Source organism: Blennius ocellaris (genome assembly GCF_963422515.1).
Source record: "Blennius ocellaris genome assembly, chromosome: 22".
Lineage (NCBI taxonomy): Eukaryota > Metazoa > Chordata > Actinopteri > Blenniiformes > Blenniidae > Blennius > Blennius ocellaris.
Window position 1 is genome coordinate 3,221,236 of NC_137671.1, and position 10,644 is coordinate 3,231,879.

The window sequence follows — 10,644 nt, forward strand, 5'->3', positions numbered from 1 at the left end:
TCACACAAAAATGCCCCAATTACCCAGAGGCTGCGAGGATTTCGCTGACAAGACGCGGAGTTCGTTGTGGAAAACAAAGTTATTTGGAGACGGCCGAGCGGAGACGAAGGACAAAGAGGAGCTGCGACGTCCTCCCGAGTACGTTCCCTTTTTAAATAACCTTTAACTTGAGTCCTCCTTTGCATGTGTTTCTTAAGACTTCGTTCCCTGCACTTTTGTTCGTGTTGATTGTAAAGAGGAAACGTTTAAGTAGTAGAGATTCCTGTGAAAGAGACTATATATGTTCGTGTGGAGGATACACTCTTTTCTAAACAGCCACAAAGGGCTTTTACATTAAAAACCATAATAAAATAGACCAGAAAGAACCAGCAAAAGCACTTTAGTTTATAAAAGCCGAGCTGTAAAAATGAGTTTTAACACCAGATTGAAAACAGGATAGTGAGTTTGTCTGAGCTGAGCTGCGTTGATGTAATCCCACTACTTTTACCATCGTTACACTTATTAGATCAACAGTTAAAAGTTTCCTTGAGCCTGTTGTTTCTGTCTAACCCTAACCCTCACACACCTGAGTGTGAAGTCACTCTCATGGATTTTTGTTTGTTTGTTTGTTTCCTTGTGGCGTCCCTCTCTGGAAACTGTCTGCATGTTGTGAGTTTATCTGTTGTTTCACTTCTGCATTTTCTCGGATATAGTTTATAAATCTGTTTTTTCCCAATTTCAGATTATAGAGCATCTTCCTCCCAGTAACATCCAGATTATTGTGCGTCAACTAATGTAAATGTGAATATTATTAAAACAGGACTAAGGAGATTTATGAAACTAATAACTCTGTAACGCTGACTTGTTTCTTTTGTCATTTACTAGAAAGAAACTGTCTGTGTGCTTCAAATAAGACATTTGGGGAACAATGATTTTGCTCTATAGTATTGTACTGTGGTTTGGGGTAGTACTTATAAAAACACAGTAAAACCAATAGTAATGTTACAAAAAAAGAGCTATTCGATTAATTCATAAAGTTGGGTTTCTGGACCACACAAACTCATTATTTTTAAAAACAAAAATCATGAAGTTTAATGACATTGTTGAGTTCCAAGCAGTCCAGATGTTCTATAAAGCCAGTTACAAATTGTTACCAAGCCAAATACAAAGAAGGTTCCCAGATCGTACTGGTCGTTATGAAATACGTGACAAATTAAACTTTCGGACTCAGAAACAGAAGCACAACCCTGAAAAGTTTTAGCCCAACAGTTCATGGTGTTCAATTGTGGAACAAATTGGAGACGGAGTTGAAACAATGTCCAAACATCAACCTCTTCAAACACAAATACAAACAAAAGATTTTTGAAACATACAGAGAAGAAGAAATGCATTGAAGAAGTAGGATCAACGTATATGTGCGTGTGTGTGTCGTACGTTTTGGTCCGTGAGCTCATAAGCTTGTTGCTTCAGCCCCACTGCTTTTGAGCAGAATGTGTACTGCTCAAATAAATAAATAAATAAATAAACAATAGAACTAAGCAACTTGCAGCCGATGCCCTTAAAAGAAGTTCTTCAGATTCCCTGCAGCCCCTCCACTGCCTCATGCCGTTTCTCTCCCTCCAGCTGTAAATGACAGCCGTCCTGTGAAGTGACGGCGTCATGCTTTAGCACCTCCCTTCGGTGCAGAAGGACATGGCGCCCTCCCGGAGGCGTCCGGCCCGGGTCGCCCTTCTCCCCCTCCTGTGGCTCCTGTTGGCGGCCGACGGGGCGCCCGACCCCACCGAGAGGGACCTGCTGATGCGCCAGGAGGCGTCCAGGCAGACGGGGGGCCGGACGACGCTGACGGCGGCCGAGCGGAAGCTGGACGCCCGCCTCCGCCGGCTGAAGGAGCAGGAGATGTCCGCGGCGCCGTTCCCCCCCGCCGTGCACTTCTTCAAGGCGAAGCCGCTCATCCAGCGGAGCTCGGTCTTCAAAGTGCTGCAGAAAATGCCCAAAGGTGACGGAGGCCACGCGCGCTCACGACTCCAGACGGTACCTCGTCTCCACGCCGTGTCAGGCAAAGTATTCGCGGAGTTTAAAAGTCGGACTGGTGGAGGCTCAATGTCCTGGGTCCAGATTTAATCAAAATCATCTTTCCAACCACGGGACCAATTAATCCAGACGACTAAATGTCACATTAGTGCAATTACTGTGTCATATGAAACATTTTAATCACTTTCTCCATCTTTTCTCTTATTTTCAGTAAATCACCGAGTTCCTTTTCAGAAACAGGAGAAGAAAGCAGCATTTATTTGCACTTTAGTAAGACTATTTCCTGCTCCTGATATCTCGAGAAAATCTGTGAACAGACGCAGTATTGACCCATTTCTGGATTGAGAGGAATTACGGCTGTAATCTTAAGTCCAACTCAGAACTGGGGAGCAAAGTAATGAAAAAGTACAATTTGAAGCTGTGTATGACCTATAGGACTGAAAAAAAGATGTCAAATATACGAACAAAAGCGTTGAATAAACCGACACGGTCCGACTATATTCAATCTCAACCGTCCGACACGATTTATTTATTGTTTTTCCATTTTGCCTTTGTTTTACGTGTCTTCCCATACTGTCGGCATCGTGTTTCGTTTTAAACCCCGACGTCTTAGAACACGTGTTTTCAGTTTGAGGCGAGTGTAACAAGCGCCGTCCCTGCAGGCGCGGCGCTCCACATCCACAGCTCGTCCCTGGTCAGCGTGGACTGGCTGGTGAGGAACGTCACCTACAGGCCAAACTGCTACGTCTGCTTCACCTGGGACAACTCGGTCCGCTTCCTGTTCTCCAGCCGGCAGCCCCTCCCGCGATGGGACTGCTTCTACTGGCAGCTTGTCCAAACCCTGAGGGAGAAGACGGGAGACCCCGCCGGCTTCGACGACAGGTCAGGGTGAACCTTCAGTCCCCCAGAGACACTCAACGGTCCAGACGGGAACCTTGAACGTGGCCTTGAACCTTGATTTTTCTTTTTTACTGGATTGTTTTCTTTTTACATATTCTATTTTTGGTGCTCTTTTTTTTAACGGTGGCCCTGAAGTGCAAACCACAACAACAAATTACTAAACACAACAACTAATTCAAAAACACAACTGCAAATTCAAAAACACAACAGCAAATCATTAAACACAACAAATTACTAAACACAACAACTAATTCAAAAACACAACTGCAAATTCAAAAACACAACAGCAAATCATTAAACACAACAACAAATGAAAAAACACAACTGCAAATTGAATGATTTATGATTAATGATTTGCTGTTGTGTTTTTTCATTTGTGTTGTATTTTTCAATTTTGCAGTCATGTTTTTGAATTTGTTGTTGTGTTTAATGATTTGCTGTTGTGTTTTTGAATTTGTGTTGTGTTTTTGAATTTGCAGTTGTGTTTTTGAATTTGTTTGTTGTGTTTTTCAATTTGAAGTCGTGTTTTTCCATTTGTTGTGTTTAGTGATTTGTTGTTGTGGTTTGCACTTCAGGGCCACCGTACTTTTTTGCTCTCGTTTAGATATTTACATATAGATGTTTACATATTTTAATTCCTTAATTTGATAAGTTCTGCACCTTTTCACCTTGAGCTGTTGTAAGTGTGTGTTTCCCCCTCGGGGGGGAATCAAGCTCTCTACTCTCTCCTCTTCCTCCCAGTCTGATGCAGCACCTCACGCTGGTCACCGAGGATCCAGAGGGCGAATATCCCGATCAGGACGTCGTGTGGCAGAAGTTCGAGAAAGCCTTCGCCGCGGCGGGAGGCCTCGTCACTCACGCCCCCGTGCTGAGGGACTACTTCTACCAGGGCCTGGAGGAGCTCCGTCGAGACAACATCCTGTACCTGGAGCTGAGGAGCGGCCTCTCCACCGTTAAGTCTCGGGCCCCGGTTCTGTGGTTCTCTCGTTTCCTCGACACGTTCCACGTCTCACCGAAGCTTCTCCCCGACGCAGGCGTACGAGCTGGACGGGACGGTTCACGACAAAGTGTGGACTCTGAAACTGTTTCAAGAAGTCACAAAGAAGTTTGTGAAAGATCATCCGGACTTCTTCGGCGCTCGGATCATAATTTCCGTCCACAGGTAAAAGCGAGATACAAGGACTTCTTTTTCCTCTGGGAAACTTTAATTTACTGGTCTCAAGGACAAATTGGGGGGGATCGAGACTGTGTTTTACCTCTTTAGTGAAAAATATTTCAATTTTCCTTTTCTTTTTTTGCAAATTGTCCATCTGAAAAGAATTAAGTCCATCCTCATTTTGGTTTTATTTCCAGAAGTTGACGGTTTCACTGCGTTAACTGTACTTTGCACATGTGTTATTATAGAGGTGTTAATCATATTTAAGTTGAGGGGCCACATACTGTTCATTTTGAGTGAACTAGAGTCAGTAAAATAGGGCCTTAAATAACATTTAAATTGTAACAAAGCTTTTCTTTATTGTAGCGCAGAATTTATGAAAGGAAAATGTCCATATTTTTTTTAATTACTCAATGAAAATGACTACAATCTCAACATAAAGTCAATTTTAATTAAACCTTCTGGAACAAAATACAGTGAAACGTCACAAAAAAAAAAAAAATTCTCCAATCGCCGTTGCATTATGCATGTTTTCGGGAAAACCTCTGGCTTTAAATGCTCCGAGTTCAGTGTTGCGTTGTGTCTGCTACTCTTAAGAAATGTGTTTAAAAAGATTTTTTTGGGGTGTTTTTGGCTCAGGTAGGACCGGCGGGCTTCTTATGCTTGACGTCTCCTCTGTGTTTGTGCTTCCTGCAGGGTTCTGGGTGTGTCTGAGGTCAAAGCGGCGATAAAAGAAGCCATTCAGCTCCAGAAGGATTTCCCCGACGTCGTGTCGGGGTTCGACATGGTAAGCGATGAACCGACGAGTTCAACAAACAGCAGCACGGTTTGGGTTTTTTGGGGTTTTTTTTTTGTGGTCGTCTGAAACAAGACGAACCGATGGATGAGTTTCCACGACGGTTCCCAGGTTGGGCGGGAGGACAGCGGCAGGACTCTCTGGTACTTCAGAGAGGCTCTCGCTCTGCCGGCTGAGCTCGGCGCCACGCTGCCATATTTCTTCCACGCGGGAGAAACAGGCGAGTGGATTCAAAGCTTTAAATGCTTCGTTAGGTTATGTTAGGGCTTTTTTAACAAACCTTTTAAATGTTGGAATAGACGACGAGGGCACCGAGGTGGATCAGAATATCCTCGACGCCTTGCTGTTCGACACCAAGCGCATCGGGCACGGCTTCGCTCTGGCGCACCACCCCCTCGCCAAAGAGATGTCCAGGCAGAGAAACGTGGCGGTGGAGCTGTGTCCCATCTCCAACCAGGTGAGCGTCACTGCCGGAGCACAGCGGCGACGGCGTTGCAAGAATGCATCTCCGAGCGCGTGACCCGACGGCGGACCTGTGACACCGCAGGTGCTGAAGCTGGTGTCGGATCTGAGGAACCACCCCGCGGCCGTGCTGATGTCCGAGGGCCACCCGCTGGTGATCAGCTCCGACGACCCGTCCCTGTTCGGCACCACGGGCCTCTCCTACGACTTCTACCAAGCCTTCGTGGGCATCGGGGGACTGAAAGCGAACCTGGGCACGCTCAAAGAGCTGGCTCTCAACTCCATCAGGTCAGAAAGCCACAGAGCGGCGTCGGCCTTCAATGCCGGGGATGAATCGAGGTCCCCCGCCCCATCCCCTTAACTCGCCAATTCAAACAATTCATACCTGTAACTGAGATAGTCATTTCCAGAAAATCGCCGTATTTAGACACTAACCTAGAATAAATAGAAATATTTGAGAGCGGGGAGGAAGTAGGGGTAAAATAACGACGATTCAAACGCTGCATGAGTTTCTGCCTTCTGTCCGCAGGTACAGCTCGCTGCCGGCTCACGAGAAGGACGTGGCTCAACAGCTGTGGCAGAAGAAATGGGACGCCTTCATATCGAGCTATTTATAAAGGCCGAAGTACAACAGATCTCCAGCACACGTCTCTGGTTCATTAGCGCTGATTAACTCCGCGGTACACGTGTTTGTAAAGGACGCTCCGATAAGAACTCAAACTCCCCGCCGCGCTTTAAGTGCATGTTTTGGTCTAACGTGTGACGGGAGGTTCTGTCAGTTTATTTAAGCTCTAATGAGGACAAGTGAGTCAGTTATATTCAAACGTCTCATGTAAGTGAAACTTAAATTTTGTTACAACGTAAAAACAATAATAATAAAAAAGAAAAATCTAGTTTTTCAACTTTTCCTCTTGTGAAACACACAAAAGTCTTTTTTTTTTTTCGGTGTCTTCGTGTGACGTGAGGTTCCCTTTGTGATGCAGTTTGCACTCATCTTAGTCCAACGCGACCTCTGATGACGTGTTGTATGTTCCACCTCTGGCCGCTGCACTGCCGCAGTATCAGCTGGTAATCTCCGTTTTCATCCGGCGCCACTTCCAGACATCGCTTCGTCCCTCGGTTCTGGATCGGTCCTCCCTGCGAATGGAAATACAGATTTTACTGGCCACGTTTTCTCATGTGACTCAGGGATTGGAGAGTGTATTTTCAGATTCAATTAAGAAAGGTGAACATTTCCCCCATTTCTTTTTTCTTCTTGTTAATTGTATCCACCAATATACTTCCATTTTAACCTACTTTTTATACATATGACTGCACATCAAAACGTTTTTGAACTGGTTGGCAATCATAAATTACACAAAGTGAGTGACTTAATTTTGATTTAAAGGATGAAAACATATCAAATCTTGTTAACAATATGAATGTCACTTTTTTTTCAATTTGACATTGAGGTAGGAAAAAAATGCAGTAAGAATTAATCGTTTATTTTATGGGTCAACCAGTGATACCAATGGTGATCAAAATTGAATTAGAGAGTATTTTCATGTCTTTTTTTCCCTTTGATTTAAAGTTTGGGGTCAAAACATGTGGTTATAATGAAAGTCTGTGGGACAAACCTCGTAGTTAATAATCTGAAAGCCATTTCTCCCCCCTTCCAATCTGATATTGCACTATAAGAAAAAAAATGCGTTCAAATTGATGGTTTCACCTACGGGTCAGCCAGTAATACTGGTGATGATCAATTATAAACTCAGTGTAAGAGCAGAGCTCTCTTTTCACTTGAATTTCAAAGGCCTGTCAAAAAATGTCATTATGATGGAAGTCTGTGGTACAAATCTGGTATTCAACAGCCTTAAATTAATACAGTGAGTAATAGTGAAACGAACAAGTCTACTGAGATAAAAAACCCCAACATATTTTTCATAAATGGTTAAAAGAGAAATGCTGACCAGATTAAAATCCCACAGTATGTGGAAGTTGTTGGCCTTGGCCGCCCTGCACTCGTACAGGCCCGGCTGGATCCCAGAGCCGACGTCCACCAGACAGCGGTTTGTACTGTACTTGTGAGATTTGATCACACCGATGTAAAGCTGCCCATGAGTGCGATAGTAGCAGTGCTTCAGCACGGAATTTAAAAAACAAAACAAAACAATTACTTTCCAAACTTGTAACAGCAGAGTTGGGCTTCATACGTGCAATGATTCTGTCTCAACGTACCTGTGAGAGGAAAAAGTGGCATCTGTATAAGATTGGTTTGTTCTCAGCGACGGTGCCTTGGTCCAAACAGAGACTAGGACTCAGATCGTTTCTCAGCTGCCGGGAGAAGAAGACATCAGAGCTTACGGATGTAATTACAGCATTAAGTATAATAATCCTGGATAGAGGGGCGGAGCCGCCGGAGCGAATTGTGAGGGATCAGCACAGTCAATAAAAGATCAAATGGAAGTAAATGTACATTGCAGAGTATAATAAGACTCAGGAGCACTTCGAATTTAATTGAAATCTTTCATTGAGTCCTTTTTTAGGAAGTTAAAACAAGGCAAGTTTAAAGAACAAAACTGTGACAATATTTCAGACCTACCCCTCCGTAACCGATGAGGTCGAGTTGAGGGTCCAGCAGGGGGTAAACATGGTCCAGATACCACTTAAAAGGCCTGCAGTTCAGCTTTTCTCTCAGCCTCTTCCTCTCAGACACATCCCCGATGTCGATGCCGTGATCCTGACGGGGGAACGGGGAGGAACGGGGGCCGACATCGACGTGAGTGTTACTCCTTCAAATCGTGAGTTTGCGTCACGCGAGTGGCTTGAGGCGTCGTACCTCGGGAGGAAGGCCCCAGGCCACGTTGACGTTGTATTTGTATTCGTCCAGCCAGACCTCCGCCACCCTCAGTGCGTTGCGCTTCACTGTGTCGCCCAGATCTGGGAGGTAAGGCTTCCTCGAGCGCTCAATGTGTGCGATCTTGGAGCAAGGTATAACTTCGATACTACCGCCACACAGCCACACCTGGACAGGGCAGCAGTTAGAGCAGGTAACGTGGCGAACACCTCCGGCTTTAAAGTCCCCGCGATCTTACCCGGATGCCGAGCTCCACATTTTCTCCTCCGTATATCTTCATCCCTCCGTCCAGGCTGCCGATCTCGCCGAAGAACTTGCGATCGGCGACGAGTATCCCCATGATGGAGGGGCTCCTGGACGAGGCAAAGAACTGTTTTTTAGACACTCTTTATTCTGGCATCATTGACGATTCTGAAAAAAAAACCGACGGACCTCTGCAAGAGGCGGGCGACTCTTACTTGCCGGGCCGCGAGGCGTCCTTCATGGCGTACCACTCGGGTTTGAAGGAATCATAAATGCACCACATGGCCCAGTTGAAAGCGTTGGCTGCAGGCGGGTACGGGGTCAGCTCCAAGTCGTCAAAGTTGACTCTGTCGAAGACCGGAGTCAGTATGGCGGTGCGGTCCTCCTTGATCCGCGCCAACAGCGGCTCCGCCCTGAACACACGGTGGCCGTTCACAAACGCCACGGAAGGCCTGTTTTAACGCGCCGGTCAAACAAGAAGACAGGAGCTCGGGCGGCTCGGAGAGTCGACCGACCATTGCACGTGCACTTCCACGTGTGCGTCCAAGATGGCCACCACGTCGCCGGTCGCCATCTTCCAGCCCGACAGCCGCGCCTGCGTGAGGCCGAGCTGCTCCGGGTGCCGCACCCTCCTCACCAGGCCGGGACGCTGCTCTTCCACGGAGGACAGGTATTGGTCCAGCTTGTCTGTTAAATCCTCTGCAGGACAAAGGGTTTTTGTAACACAAACTGGATTCTGTGGGGGTTTTTTTTTTTTTGGAGACAAATAACTTAAAGGAATGATCTCAGACCCAAACAACGTCAACACCAGGAATAAAGTGTTACAAGTAATGGCACTAGTTTTGACAATAATACACCTGATTAATATGTTAAATCATGGATAGATCAGATGGACAGGGACAAATATAAGACATGGAGATTCTGGGTGGACGTTACCGTTGCTGCTGTGGTCGTCCACCAGGATGATTTCTTTCAGCAGCCGAGCCGGCGTCTTGTCCATGACGCTACGTACGGCCCGCTTGATGACCGACAGAGCTTCGTCCAGGTAGATCAACACGACGCTCATGGTCGGCAGGTCCTCGGGATATTTCTTCTGAAAACATCTGCGAGATCAAATATGCCATATGCATAAAGGAAGCATTGAAACCAGTTAGAATGTGATTTTAACTGCACAGTACAATGGCTGTTAAAGGGCTGGCAACCCACATCAATGTCATTGTTGAGGAAGTAATATGAAGTTTGAAGAGGAATAGTGTCAACTGGAGACCACAGATGAGAACAGAGAAGAACTAATCCATAAGCTAAACATGAAGTTGATTGTGTGAACGGATGGAGCGGCGGCTTCGGGGTCACCTGGGGCTCCGGGTGTCCGGGATCTCCCTGTCGATGGGCAGCCTGTCGCTGAGGAAGGCGTTGTAGCCGTACCTCTGGAACAGCTCCTCCGCCTCCTTCTGCTCCTCCTCGGACAGTCCGCCGCCCCACTTGCTGAACAGGGCCGACCTCGGGTACAACTTCCTCACCTCCTTGCTCGGATCCTTCTTTTCAAGTTTACTCATCAGACCGACTGCAGATGAAAGAGACGAGCGGGCAGGTCATTCCGATGCACGTCGCCGTCGTCCCTGTCCGATCCCACCACGGCTTAGTGGAGGACAAACACACAGCTGAGGCCTAATCCTAAGAAAAATAGAGCGTGAACGGCATGTGTACAGACGCACTCTTAAACAAACGCTAACTTACTTTTCCCAAAGTCGTAGTTCATTCATTGCTGCTGCTTCTCAAGAAGAATCTATTTATTTTAAGAACATCCAGATCATAGAGCATCGTCTGTCTGGTTGAGTACTGAGTGATGGTGATCTTCATCCCTTGACCCCTAAACTCATTAGATCAGAATTTATTCACCAAAAGTTGGGAGACTCACTCAGCCTGTTGATGTTTTCCTCCATCTTCTCCATCCTCTTCATTAGCCCCCGCCCGGCGACGGACTGGTTGCGGTGGGCTCTCTGGAGCTCCTCCGAGTGGCTGCGGAACTCCTCCTTGATGTGGCTGAGGTACAGGATGGTCGACGCCAGCGCAAAGACGAATATTGACCCTTTGACGTGAGCGGATCTCATCCTGTCGCTCCTTCTACGGGACTCGCTGTGCGGCGCGGTGAGAGGGTTAGCGGAGGACGTCCTTCCCTCCCCTTGTTTGTTCAGGTGACATCACAACATGCCGGGGTTTGTTTTTTTTCCTTCAGGGAAT

The 10,644-nt window shown here is 46.5% G+C and overlaps 2 protein-coding genes across 2 annotated transcripts; one reads left to right on the forward strand and one right to left on the reverse strand.

The window, feature by feature from the left end:
* Positions 1-40: 40 nt before the first annotated feature.
* Positions 41-6,186, forward strand: ada2b (adenosine deaminase 2b). Its single transcript, XM_080518649.1, has 10 exons — positions 41-138; positions 1,603-1,975; positions 2,673-2,892; positions 3,652-3,862; positions 3,945-4,072; positions 4,763-4,853; positions 4,974-5,082; positions 5,162-5,319; positions 5,410-5,612; positions 5,854-6,186. The coding sequence occupies exons 2-10, from the start codon at positions 1,672-1,674 to the stop codon at positions 5,939-5,941; spliced, it is 1,512 nt and encodes a 503-aa protein (XP_080374775.1). The 5' UTR covers positions 41-138; positions 1,603-1,671; the 3' UTR covers positions 5,942-6,186.
* A 128-nt stretch (positions 6,187-6,314) lies between these two features.
* Positions 6,315-10,514, reverse strand: LOC308146647 (putative polypeptide N-acetylgalactosaminyltransferase 8; the record flags this gene model as incomplete). Its single annotated transcript, XM_080518550.1, has 11 exons — positions 6,315-6,461; positions 7,274-7,441; positions 7,542-7,637; positions 7,906-8,043; positions 8,143-8,328; positions 8,399-8,513; positions 8,619-8,816; positions 8,919-9,102; positions 9,340-9,506; positions 9,757-9,967; positions 10,322-10,514. 11 exons carry the CDS (start codon positions 10,512-10,514, stop codon positions 6,315-6,317), a joined length of 1,803 nt encoding a protein of 600 aa, XP_080374676.1.
* Between the last annotated feature and the right edge of the window lie 130 nt (positions 10,515-10,644).

Bases quoted from the DNA above. Each gene is read 5' to 3' on its own strand.
- ada2b (XM_080518649.1), top strand. From the start codon at position 1,672: ATGGCGCCCTCCCGGAGGCGTCCGGCCCGGGTCGCCCTTCTCCCCCTC. The intron at 1,976-2,672 runs GTGACGGAGGCC...CCGTCCCTGCAG, and splicing joins GCTGCAGAAAATGCCCAAAG to GCGCGGCGCTCCACATCCAC. The intron at 5,320-5,409 runs GTGAGCGTCACT...GTGACACCGCAG, and splicing joins TGTGTCCCATCTCCAACCAG to GTGCTGAAGCTGGTGTCGGA.